At 49.3% G+C, this 13,553-nt stretch overlaps 2 protein-coding genes across 3 annotated transcripts in view; one reads left to right on the top strand and one right to left on the bottom strand.

Annotated features, from left to right (window-relative positions):
* The window catches only part of Zmym6 (zinc finger MYM-type containing 6), a 301,190-nt gene that overhangs the window by 72,264 nt on the left and 215,373 nt on the right, over positions 1–13,553 (bottom strand). The gene's annotated exons all lie outside the window — the stretch shown is intronic.
* On the top strand, positions 5,670–8,344 carry Gja4 (gap junction protein alpha 4). Of its 2 annotated transcripts, none has more exons than XM_051188836.1 (2): positions 5,670–5,872; positions 6,783–8,344. In XM_051188836.1, the coding sequence occupies exon 2, from the start codon at positions 6,802–6,804 to the stop codon at positions 7,801–7,803; it is 1,002 nt and encodes a 333-aa protein (XP_051044793.1). In that variant the 5' UTR covers positions 5,670–5,872; positions 6,783–6,801; the 3' UTR covers positions 7,804–8,344. The 2 variants fall into 2 exon arrangements, with proteins under 2 accessions (XP_051044793.1, XP_051044792.1); XM_051188835.1 differs by having other exon boundaries at positions 5,670–5,883.

The following is a 13,553-nucleotide window of genomic DNA, read 5'->3' as shown; positions in this document are numbered from 1 at the left end:
GATGGCGGTAGAGGGAAGGAACGTAAAACTGGATCAGGCTGAGTTTATCGATGTAGAGCCTCTGTGTGGAGATTCTAGGTTTTAATATAGATGCCTGTGCAATTTAAGAATGTGTCAAAAGTTTGTTTAAATGGTTGGATAAAGCATCTATAAGGAGATGCCTTATATCCCTTGACATAGTGTGGATAAAGGGTTTTTAAGGTTCAGGGAAACTGCAAAGCTAGTGTGGGTACACTGTGTAAAACCTAATCCTGTACATGCCCTTCACTAATCCTGTGAAATGCAAAATGGTGAGAGGGGCACCCGTACACCTGAAGAGCTTTGCTGGTACCCTTTTCCTTGTGCCAGACCTTAGAGTGGGAGGCACTGCTGCTCCACTGGATGAATTAAATGCAGTGGGTTTAACTGGGACCCAAAGTATTAGGGGCCACATAGCAGCACTGAATAGTCAAAGGCAAAGTGACCAGAGTTTTCATAATGGGCAGCATGGACAAAGCAATGTTCATGATGGCCTGGCCTGTAAGAGGCAGCCAAGGGAAAATATCTTTTATAGTGGCATGATTTTTGGTCCTGGCTAATCAATCATGGTATTTCCAGGCATGAAATATATAAGATGCCTAGTGAGTTTTGCCCAGTCCTGTACACCAAGCCTTGGACAGAGATGTTCTGAGCCAGTCTGCACATTGATACACGCAGAGCTTTTATCTAGCTGCAATTCACAACTAAGTCCCCAGTGACGGTCACTATTGCCACCAGGTGGCACTCATGTCCCCTTGGAATGCACTTCTCCCTACCAGGCCTCCCTCATTCCGGATTTTAATAGGAGATTCCAAGCCATCTCCAAGTATGAGTCTGCTACACATGGTCACCACACCTCACAGTCCCAGATGAGCAAGAGATCTTTTTGTCTTCATTCACTCTAGAACAAACCCTGTGTTAGATATGGGTTGAATTTGTATTATCTCCCCCCCCCCCCCCCCCCCCGGCCAGGATGATGGTATTAGGTAGTGGGCCTTTGAGAGATGTTTGGGTCATGAAGGTAGGGTCTGTCAAGTGTGACTAGTGTCCTTATGAAAAAAGACAGGAAAATCCCAGCATGGTGGCACCCACCTACACTGCCAGCATTTGAGAGACTGAGACAGGAGGATCATCAGTTGGAGGACAGTCTGGTCCATATTGTGTGAGACTCTCTCAAAAACCAAGCAAATCAAAAAGGTGTAGGAAGAGTTGGAGGTGTGGCACAGTTGGTCCAGAGCTTGCCTAACTACCCCCCCCTCACACACACACACACATACACACACAACTGAGTAGCATGGCACACCCCCATGTCCTAGCATTCATTAGGAAGAGGTACAAGATCAAAAGTTCATAGTCATCCTTGGCTACATACTGAGTTTGAGGCCAGCCTGACCACAGGAAACTGTAGAGAGCGGGGAGAGAGAGAGGGAGGGGATCTTTCTGTCACATGAAGATGTAAGTCAGCTGTCCTTTACCTAGAACCTGGCCATGCTGCATGGTGCCTGATCTCCTGCTTCCAGCTTCCAGATCTCCATTGGTTTAAGCCACTGGGGCTCTGGCATTCTGTTTACAGCAGTCCCAGCTAGTTAAGACACCCCCTTATCTCCAGGGCCTGACCCTAAGAGGCTGAAGAACTGAGAACACAGGAACACTGGGGAGTTGCATCCACAGATGAGGAGGGAGAAGCACAGAGGAGCTGGGAATCCATCACTGCCACGAACCCCTAGGATGGATGTGAGCACCTGGACAGCGCAAGCAGACTTGAAATTGTTGCCAGCCATCCAGATGCTACACAGTTCAAGGGGGCAGTCTGCATGTGTCACCCCATAGTTTATTTCCAACACAGCCTGGGGTGGGGAACATCCCGCAAAACTGAAGTGAGACCACAGCATCCCCAGACTGTCAAAGTCATCTCTAACAGGGCCTGCGGATCTACCCCAACCCACTAACTTGCCTCTCACCTTCCCGAACTCCTCTTCATTACCTGCCCCAGCCATGCAGACCTCCTCACTGCACCTCAGGGAGGAAACACCAGGCACGCCCCTGCCTCAGGGACTTTATACCCGGGCTCTCTGGACCTGCAATGCCTTCCTTCTTCATTCAAGGCTCAGCCTCAATGGCAGCTGTTTGGCACAAATTTCTCTTCTTTCGGAACTTCAAACTGGATGCTCTGTGCTCTCAGGGCCCCTGCAGTATTTGCTCCTCAGCATGAGCCACTAACTCATCTTTTATTTCATTGTCTGTTCTGTCTTCCCACAGCTAGAAAGTAAAAAATCAGGAGGCTAGGAATCCCTTGTGTGCTGTGGTTGCTGGAACTATTTGGATAGCGGTACAACACCACAAGGTACTCAGTAAGTATATGTTGAATTGGTAAATTCATCTACAGGTCTGATGCCCTGCTTTGTGCTGGCTACCTGCCCTTAAGAAACCCCCAGTGTAACGGGGAAGGGGGAGTATAGAAAAAGGAAGGCATTCAAAGGGTACCACTTCACATGGCAAGATGAAAAGTCTAGACATCTGTTGCATAGCAACATGAATATACTTGATACATGTTGAAGCTAACTTGGTTGAAATGGCAGGTTTAATGGTGATAGATGCATGTGTGCTTGTGTGTGTGTGTGTGCATGTGTGTGTGTGTATGTGTGAAATGAGACCTACTTACACACACACTGCATCTTTGTTAAAGATGTCCAACCAGGCTAATTGATTGGATTGTGATTTGGAGAAGCTGAAATGTTTGAGGTATCAAGTTTTGTTAGGTTATCTTTAGTCCCCCTAAAAAGCCATGTATTGTCCACCTTGCAGTTGACCTAACATGTTTGTGACAATTAGGCAATATATTGGAATAATCATATTCCTACCTTCCATCAACCCAAACGCATTCTGATTGCATCTGGGGCCTTTAGTACTGAATCCCCTGTTTTGCCAAGACTCTGCTGCCTGATGTTTCTACTGATATATTCTTAAAACACTTTGTTCTGTGACTATAAAAACTTCACACACTGTTGCCACGTTGGAGCTTGATAGTTGGGGTAACTTAAACATGTGTTTCCAGGCCATGGTCACTCGCATTTGGCTCTAGAATAAACAAGCCATCACTGACCCCCCTTGAAATAAAAGCTGTGTTTTGATTGAGATGAGATCTTGTGTAGATTTTGCTAGGCTGTAACTGGCAATCATCCTCATGAATGCTGGGACTACTGGTCTTTGCCTCTGAGTCTCAGACCTGGAGAGACTGGAGAGACTGGAGGGATCAGCATGTGAAGGTGCATCAGGAAATGCAATGCCACGTGCAAAGACAAGAGCAGAGACCACACAGTTAGAATAACTGGACGGGGTGGGGGCAGAAGGGGGGGGGCTGGCAACAGAGTGGCAGAGTGCTAAGGCCACAAGCAGTGGCCAAGGTCTGGCCTGGAAAGTGAAAAGTGCAGACCTTGCCTGCCCTGAAGGCAGAAAGGGCCACAGCAGGGTTTGAAACAGGGCACCATTTTAGCCAAAGTTCTATGAAAATGTGGAGACTGAGTGGAGCAAGGGCCCGGAGGCTAGACCGTTCCCAGGTCACTGAACAGGGTCAGGACAATGGTAAGAAGGAGAAGAGTGAGGGTTCAGGGACATTTTCCCTCAGAAGGGTTGACTTGTGAAGATTGTATTGGTTGGTCCCTACTTCTTCCTCCATGAAACCGGATCTTGGAGTTCATAAGGGAGGGGTGGGAAGTGGGTAAGGGCAACCCTGGCATCACCCACACGGTCCTTAATTAGCTCCCTGCCCCCCAATCCCCGAGGAAAGAGGATGAGAGCAAAACCTTCAAAGGAGCTGGCCCCAACCCCAAAGGCAGCTCAGCAGGGCAGCTACTGGAGCAGAGGCTGTCTTGGGGGGTGTGGTAAGAGCAGGCCAGGCCCAGTTCCCATGCCCTTAAGGGTCAGAGCTGAGTGGGTGCAGTTGTCCCCTTTGGAATCCCAGGAGGCTCCTCAGTTCAGCCTGGCCTAGCATGGCTCTGAGGGAGAAGAAGGCAAGGGCCTAACAGGCCTGCAAGAAAAAGCCAGCTCAGTCTGCCTTCAGACGGCAATCACGCTGGTGTGCAGTCAGAGCCTATCCACTGGCTGCCCTATCCCAGAGGCCCTGGGAGTGCAAGGATAGAACCCTGTTTGGAACTGGGACTGCCACCTCCCTTCCCCTTAGCTGACCTAAACCCTACCAGTCCTCTGCTCTTACCTCCTTGGCTTCCCTGCCTTCTCCTGGAACAGCACAGATCCTTTCTGCCAGGTTTGGTGATGTTTCTGTTTGGTTGGTAGGTTGATCATGTTCGCAATAGCTGAGACTGGAACCCTGGGACTTGCACAAGCCAGGCAAATGCTGTGCTACTCAACTAAACCATCAGTTTCCTTCGCTTCAAATTCACCATGGAGAAGAGGTTGGCCTTGAACTTCTGACCCTCCAGCCTCCACCTCCTGAGAGGTTACAGGCACAGGTTACCACACCTGGTCTATATGCTAGGGCTAGGACCCAATGCTTTGTTAATTAAGTACTGGGCAGGCACTCTCCCAACTGAGCTACGTCCCCAGCCCCATAGTGTAGTGGCATCTCATAGTGTTGAAATTTCAATCCCTCTGCCTCAGTCTCTCAAGTAGCTAGGATTACAGGCCTATGCCACTATGTCTGGATATTTCCTTTGTTTTTTTGTGGTTGTTTGTTGTTTGTTTAGACAGGTTCCCACTATGCATCCCAGGTTGGCCTGGAACTCTTGCTCTGCTTATCTTAGTGCCCTAAGTTCAGGGCTTACAGCACTGGCTTCATTACTCACTCAAGCCTTTCTGGACCAATGGCACTAAGTGTGTGCGCCATCAGCCTTCCAAAGCAGGTATATTTCTATCCTTATTCTGTAGGGGAAAAATGGAGACATGTCTAAGGGCAGAGGCGGCAACAGAAGTCTGACCCTCTATACTCTGACAAGGGTCACGCCTGGGTCTCCCACCCTCTTCTGGGCTTCAGCACCAGCACCAGACCTGGTTGCTCCAGGATGGGCCAGTGATGCTATTGGGCATTGTATGGCTTATGCAGCCCCTAACCACACCCTGTGATGCCCTGGTTCTACCACAGAGGACCCCCACATCTACTTTACTGTTACCCAAGGGCTTACCTGCTCCGTTTCTGCACCTAGTATGAGGTGGAGCAGGAAACCGGGCCTGGCTAGTTTAGTGTGGTTTCCCCAGCTGCACCATGGGTCCTCCTGGGTGAATGGCAAAGTTCTGCTTGTCTCCAAATTCCTTTGGAAGGCCTCTCCCTCTCCCTTTTAAAGGCATCAGCTGGCATCCAGCTAAAGAACAGAAGCTTCCATCCACCCCCAGTCTTAAAGGACCCTAGGGAGTTCCTAGGTGACTTCTGATGTGTATAGCCCGCCCAGGATTGGCAAAGTAGAGACTCCTAGATCCACAGGATTCTAGGAAGGGGTAAACCTCATCCCTTTCCCGTGTGGGTTCAGATCTAATAAGCCCACCACACTGATGAGTCTCGGTCTCTTACCCCACCCACTCCTCACAGCCTGGGGACCAGGTGTCAGAACTGCTTGCTCTCGCTAAAAGCCCACAGCCTACAAAGGGCGGGGACTAAACCCTGGGAGAGTGCAGTCTGGAGGGTTTCCATCTCCCGCAACCCAAGAAGCTTGATCTGGGCGGGTCCTGGGAGTCTGTCCTACCCAGTCCCCGCCCCCTGTCTCCCAGAGCCCTCCCGCTGGCGTTTCCTGCCCTAAACCCGCAGCTGCGCGCTATTTAAGGAGTCCTTTGGGAGGCGCGGTCCTGCAGGATTCCCTCAGGCGCAGCTTCGGCCACGGTCGTTCCCTCCACCTGAGCCAACCCGGTAAGCAGGCGGTGAGTTCGGGGAGTCGGGAATACGGATCACTTCACTGCTGGGGACTGAGGCTTGCTTGCCAGGGCCACCAAACACGATTGGAACCACCAGCGGCGCTCACCTAACCTGTCTTTAGCCAGACTCTGTGCCTTCCCTCGTCTTTCATTGAACCTTTACAGAAAGACTGGAAGGATACTTACCCAGCTAATTAGAAAAGGAAGCAAGATGAATGTAATACCTGCTTTACTTCTAGGAAAAGCACGCGCAGGCTCGAGCACACACACACATACACACACACACACACACACACACACACACACAAATATGCTGGGAACCTTGGGACCTGCAGTCTGTTATGATCATTTCTTTTAAGGGTCTAGAATGACTATAGCAGCCTTGGAGGGAATGGGATGGAGGCAAAGGCTAGGACCAGGTGTATTCACTAAAGTCGCAGGTGGTGTTTTATTGGCAGATAGATCAAATTCCGTGGGCTTTTAAGCCCTTCACCCCACCTTCCCTCACCCTCACTGGCAAGTGCAATGATTAAAATGAGGCTCTCTAATTTTTAAATGAGGCACAGAAGGTGGGAACAGGAGCCACTAATGGCCTGAAGATGACATCTCACACCACCCCTGCTGTCTTAGGGTGACCAGCCTTGCACAAAAGGGAGGAGGAAGGGCATGCCATAGCTGTGTGACCTTGGATAAGTTCCTCAACTGGTCTGTTTCCATAGGAACCTCTAGTTAATCCAGACCTCTCTGGGATGTGGTCATCCTTGGGCACTGGCCTGTGAAATAAGGCACAAATACATGATTAGACAGGGACCCCTAGCACTGGCAGAACTCCTGTGGGCTTACATGGAGGAGGAACTAAGAAAAGTGTCCTGGCTGATGGCTGTCTGACCCCTGTCTTCCCACAGAGAGAGACACCCTGGAAACATGGGTGACTGGGGCTTCCTGGAGAAGCTGCTAGACCAGGTCCAGGAGCACTCAACTGTGGTGGGCAAGATCTGGTTGACCGTGCTCTTCATCTTCCGCATCCTCATCCTTGGCCTTGCTGGCGAATCCGTGTGGGGCGATGAGCAGTCTGATTTTGAGTGTAACACAGCCCAGCCAGGCTGCACCAATGTGTGCTATGACCAGGCTTTCCCCATCTCCCACATCCGGTACTGGGTGCTCCAATTCCTCTTTGTCAGCACACCCACCCTCATTTACCTGGGCCACGTCATTTATCTGTCTCGGAGGGAAGAGCGACTGCGCCAGAAAGAGGGAGAGCTGCGGGCACTGCCATCCAAGGACCTACATGTAGAGCGGGCACTGGCTGCCATAGAACATCAGATGGCCAAGATCTCGGTGGCAGAGGATGGCCGTCTTCGGATCCGTGGGGCGCTCATGGGTACCTATGTGGTCAGCGTGCTGTGCAAAAGTGTGCTGGAGGCAGGCTTCCTCTACGGCCAGTGGCGCCTCTACGGCTGGACCATGGAGCCCGTGTTCGTTTGCCAGCGTGCGCCCTGCCCCCACCTAGTGGACTGCTATGTCTCTCGACCCACGGAGAAGACTATCTTCATCATCTTCATGTTGGTGGTGGGAGTCATCTCCTTGGTGCTCAACCTGCTGGAGCTGGTGCACCTGCTGTGTCGGTGTGTCAGCCGGGAGATAAAGGCACGGAAGGACCACGACACACCCCCAGCCCAGGGCAATGCTTCAGACCCTTACCCAGAACAGGTTTTCTTCTACCTCCCTATGGGCGAGGGACCCTCGTCCCCACCATGTCCCACCTACAATGGGCTCTCATCCAGTGAGCAAAACTGGGCCAACTTGACCACAGAGGAGAGGCTGACCTCTTCCAGGCCTCCCCCCTTTGAAAATGCAGCCCCTCAGGGTGGCCGGAAGACCCCTAGTCGCCCCAACAGCTCTGCATCTAAGAAGCAGTATGTGTAGAACCTGGGACTTGTGTCACTGAGAGAGAGGTCCTGAGAAGTATGTCCATCTCAGATGCCTCTCAGGTGCCCACCCCCCTCAAAGGCACTAAGCAGATAACTGGGCCAGAGAGGTGGACACTTGCTGGGCAGAGGACCTGATTACGGGTGGTTCTGGAATACTTGGTGCCTTTGTGATGACCAAGGGACACTGTGGCTTCTTTCCAGAATGTGACTCTGCCCAGATGCAGTCAGGGCAGGTAGGGGTGCTCCTGGCTAAGGGTGCTGTGGACCCTCTGATCGTATCACCTGATCCAGAGGGACCCAGAGCCAACTGGACTTGTTGGGCCTCCCCTCTCGGACCTCTCGGACCACACCCTGGGTCCTCATCACACCCTGCCTCCTGAGAAAAGTCTGATGCAGGCTGCTGGCTCGGCTTCATCACCTGGACAGACACGGCCTGCGCTGGATCTGGCCCTTTCCAGGGGAACTGGTTGGTGTCTTGTTTCTGTCCTCCTCATCCCATTGTTTATGCTTCTAAAATAAACAGGACTCAATCATAAGTCAGGTGTGTACTGATGTTGTCCTGGCTGCCTGGGGCAGCAGGAGGAAGGCAGTTATTTTACTCAGGCTTTCTTTTTTCTAGTCTCCTGTCATCTGTCTTCCATCTCTACAGCCCAGCCCCAGTCAGAACCCTAAACCCTCAGATAAATCCTTCCTCTCAGACACTGAGCCCTCACACTCTGCTTTTTGCAACATGCCAGCACTGGGCTCATTTCACCCATTCCCCATCCTATCCAGTACCCTGATCATCAACTGCCCATTTGTTGGTGGCCAAAACAATCTATCAATCTTCTTTTCCCACCCTGTCCCATGTCCCATGCCTGTTGGGTACCTCAGCCTGCTGTCCCCTGCAGTGTGCTCACAAACATGCCTGTCACCAAGACCTTCATATTCTAAATCAAAGCCTTCCCACCTCACCGTGGGTGCCCGAGAACTTCTAAAGGGTGGGTTGAGGTAAGACGTGTGTTTCCCAAATCCGTTCTAGTCGGCTATGAGAAGGACCACACCAAGGGCCAGTATCTATGTATCCAGAGCTCCCTGGGGAGAATATGCAATGGCAATGCATGCTCTGCCACTCCCTGGAGCCTCTTAGTGCCCATAGACCTGGAAAGGTCACAGCATTGGCAAAGGAGGACTAAGAAGTCCTTTCACACCTGGCTCCTAAGTTTATTGCTCCCGCCATGTGGCCTGGAGTCGATCACATCCGAGTCACCATTTTTCTCATCTCTAAAACAGCATAGCCAGGCTGAGGATGGGGCTTAGGTAGAGTTCCTGCCTGGCATGAGCAGAGCCCTGGGTTTGTGCACCAGCATCACATAAACTCAGTGTGGTGTTGGATGCCTATCATCTCACTCAGCCTTGGGAGGTGAAGGCAGGAGATCAGTAGCTCGAGGTCACCTTTGGCTGTATAATAAGTTTGAGGCCAGCCTTAGCTTTCTCACAAAGGATATGAAATAAACAAAAGTATGTGGCTGCCTGGCTCGGCGGAGTCAAGCTACAAAATTCATCTCACACTTTCCAGCAAGGCCGGGAATATAAAATATAACATCTGCCCTCCTCCAGGAAAGCTTCCCTGACTTTACCAGCAATGGTCACTACCTCTCAAGGTCTGGACCACTGCTCAGAATACATCTATCTCACTGAGTCTCTAAATGTTGCCACAGAGACATTTGCGTTCCCTCCAAAGGCCCAGATCTGACAGTGACTTTCTAGATGGAGCTAAACTGGGTATAAAGAAGCAGGTCTATTAGAAGGCCTGACTCAGGATGCTGAGTCTTCTCAGCTGAGAGGTTAAAGGCTGAAGGCTCTCAGAGCCACCTCTCTCTGAATCCCAGAAGCCTGTTTTCTGTATCCTCTACCTGGCCTAGCTTGGAAAGGCGGTGGGAGAGGTTTAATGAACATGAGCATCCTGGACCTTGAGCTTACTTTCTCTGAAGCTGATATAGGGGCTGGGGTGGAGATGGGTCTCAGGGAAACTGGGGATTGGGACCTAAACTGGCAGCTACACAAGCACAAAGGCAAAGGGGCTGAGGCAGAGGATGGAGCAGTGGGGTGGGGCCATGTAGTGTTGGGAGGGGTAGTGTGCATGATGACTTTGCAGTGAAGAGAAGGAAAGGCTCCATCCCATCTGCCTTTGATGGTCAAGGCCACTGTAACCATGGTAACAAACAAATGTATCTTCTCACAGTGCTGGACCTTGGAGGTCCAAGCTCAAAAGTTTCTAAGGGCTGGGGGTGAGAAACCCTTCACACCTTTCTCCTGGCTGCTGGTAGTTTTCTGAACATCTTTCTGCTTTTTTTTTTTAATGGGATTCTAGAAGCATCAATCATCCCCATCTTCATAGGCCATTCTCCCTCCCCTTACAACTCTCTTCCTCCCCTCCCCCATCCCTGTGTGTGCAGTGTTCATATTGGATTTGATCCAAAGAAGTCATTTCAGTTTGATTATTTCCGGGAAACGTCCTATTCCCAAATAAGTTTACATTTTGAGAGCCTGGGGGTTAATACTTCAGCATATCTTTGAAGAAGGACACAATTTGACTTGCACCAGCACCTTGCTGATCCCCTCACTTCCAAACAAGGGTCCAGAAGGTAGGGGGAGGTGTACAGGCATATGCAAAACTCAGTGGTCTCCTAGAGGGAGTGGCTGGATAGTAACTTTACAATCATTTGGTATCCTTTGCTCCCTTCTTCCCACCCACCCCTCCCCAAAGTCCACTAAGACCTATTAACTCTGGGTCCCAGAAAAAGCACCATCTGGGGGTAGGACACTTGGTGTCTGCCGCCCATTTCTCACACTCACTCTGGCTCCATCCATTCTCTGGGCCTCAGTTTCTCCCATGTAAAATGGGTTGGGTGAGAAACAGGATAATTAGACATGAGGAATGTGTCACAGTCCCTGGTCTGAAGATCATGAGTGACATGTTATTTTTTTCATGAATCAGAATAGACTCAAGGTTATTTTATAAAAAGATGAATTCCAGGCACTTGGATTCACCGCCTTCCTGGGTAGGCAAGAGAAGAGCAGGGTGATACGGAGTACACATAAACAAAGCAGGGGCCGTGTCAAGCTCAGTGCTATCAAAACGTCTTCCTGATTTAATTGTGCTGGCTGACTGGATATTAGGTTGCTGACCTCATGATTCTTTTTATTGTCTTTGATTTTTGTTGTTAGTTTGGTTTGGTTTCCATGATCCAGGCTGACCAGGATCATCTACTGTGAACTACCACTGGATTAGAACTAAGATAAAGAAATGTGTATATATAAAAAAAGAGACACAGTGGAACCCATTACTTTGTATGTTAACATCAAAAATAAAAGATATGGCTGTACATGGTAGCTCAATGCCTTTGATCTGCACTGCCTGGCAGAGGCAGGCAGATCTCTGTGAGTTCTAGGCCAGCCTTGCCTCCATAGTGAGTACAAGACTGGCCAGGTTCAGTTCTTAGCATCTGCATCAGGTAGTTCCTAACTGCCTCAAACTTCAATTGCAGGAGATCTGACACTTTCTTCTTCTGGTCTCCACAAGTAACACACACACACACACACAAATAAATTATATATATTATATATAGTCATCCTTTCTATATTCTTTCATGCTTATGTTCAAATAAAGTTAAAATAACTTTATTTGTCTGTGTTCTACCTCTCCCATTTTCTGTTGAATCGCAGTCTTTTCCTCACATCATTAAATGCCTTTGGGAACACCACTTAGGTCATGAACTATATCAGTAGCTCCTTCACCAGGACTCCAGAGTTGGACATTCTGACGCGCCCAACATGTGCTCTTTTGTGCTAAATGGCACTGTGATCCTGATGCTGCACAGACATGCTTTCCCAATTCCTGTTTCTTTGAAAGAAAGATATTCCAAGAAGTGAAGTGGAAAGAAGGGCCAGAAGCTATGAAATTATAAACGGAAAGAAATTTAGGGGCTTTCTTTCTGGTAATGAAAGTAAGTCATTGTAGATTGTCCAGAAATATGAACACACGATAATTACAGGAAGTGACAACAGTGACCTCCGAGTGGATGGAGATGGTGCTGTCCAAAAGGCGAATAAGGCAAGGGAGCCAGACCCAGGGATCCCCTCCTCTGTAGAGCAGGAATGGCCACCCCTCCTCTAAAGGAGATAAAGCTGGAGAAACACCAACGTAACATGAAAAATAAAAGACCCACAGACAGATATTGGGGTTCAAGCTTCAAACTAATGGTCAGAAAAGCAAAGCAGCTGGACACTAGCTCTCACTCAGCCTCAGACTGAAATGGGATCCTGGCTCCACCAGCCCTCAGACTGCTGCCTCTCCTCAGTGTGGCTGGAGAATGAATCCCTGACTGGCCACTGAAGACCCTGCTCCTATCCTCTGTATCCCTCTAATGCTGGGATTAAAGGTGTGTGATCCCAGGTGCTGAGATCATCTTTGTGTGATCTGCTTCTCTTTAGGACTGAATTAATCTTGTGTAGATCTGGGTGGCCTTGGACTCACAGAGATCTGTCTTCCTCTCAATCCTGAGTCCTAGAATTAAAGGTGTGTACCACCACCTCCTAATTTCTGGCTGCTGGGATTAAAGGTGTATGCCTGGCTTCTGTGGCTTGTGGCTGACTTTGCTTTCTGAATCCTCAGGCAAGCTTTAATAAATCATAAATAATATATTACTACACATCTTGCCTGTGAAGATACGAGATGATAATGTGCCCAATGGGGAGACGTCACCACCAAAGCTCTCTTTTGATCACAGAACATCAGTTGATGAACAAGGCTAAAAGGCAGAAGAGCTAACCCAAGATGGGTTATAGAAGAATATAGAAGCCTGCTGAGAGGCAGGGGTGGGTTGGAGGCTGGGGGAAGCTGGGGAGGCAATTCCAGACTTGTACCCTGAAAAAGTAGCAAAGTTGCTAGACTTCTTGTTCAGGACTATGGTGTTTTGTTTTGAGTTTGGGTGGGTTTTTTGCTTTGTTTTTAATCTGACTGTCATATAGCCTAGGCAGGTGCAGCTGACTGTTTTGTTGAGGGTGATCTTGAACATCTGATCTTCTTACCACTGTCCCCCCTTCCCAGTGCTAGTATGACAGGCATGCTATATCTATATCAAGGTTGTTGTTGTTGTTGTTGGTGTTGGTGGGTATGTGTGTTTTAATGTTTTAAATATGTATATTGAAACCTCACTGTGTAGCATTGTCTAGCCTAGAACTCACTATGTAGACCAGGCTGGCCTCAAATTCACAGAGATCTTCCTGCCTCTGCCTCCTGAGGACAGGGATTAAAGGCATTCACCACCATGCCTGGCCTAGTTTTTATTTTTTTTTTTATTTATTATTTTGTTTTGTTTTGTTTTTTGAGACAGCCCTGACTGTCCTGGAACTCACTCTGTAGACAAGGCTGGCCTTGAACTCACAGAGATCCACTTGCCTCTGCCTCCCGAGTTCTGGGATTAAAGACATGCACCACTATCACCCAGCAAGACTTTTTATTTTTAATTTTTGCAAATGCATGTTTATCTGTGTGTGCGCATGGGCCTATGTGAGTACAAGTGCAGTGGAGACCAGAGGTGTCAGATCCCTTGGAGCTGGAGTTATAAACAGTCTGCTATGGCCTGGACTTATCCTCTACAGGAACAGGGAGTTCTCTTAACTGCTGATCCATCTCTCCAGCCCCCAAGGTTGTTTTTGATGTGTTCAGCCATGTGCTTTCAAAAAACTATATGTGTTCGT

The sequence above is a fragment of the Phodopus roborovskii genome, unplaced genomic scaffold, assembly GCF_943737965.1.
Source record: "Phodopus roborovskii unplaced genomic scaffold, PHOROB, whole genome shotgun sequence".
In the NCBI taxonomy this organism is placed as follows: domain Eukaryota; kingdom Metazoa; phylum Chordata; class Mammalia; order Rodentia; family Cricetidae; genus Phodopus; species Phodopus roborovskii.
The sequence above is the reverse complement of the archived record's forward strand: the minus strand, read 5'-3'. Positions and strand labels throughout refer to the sequence as shown.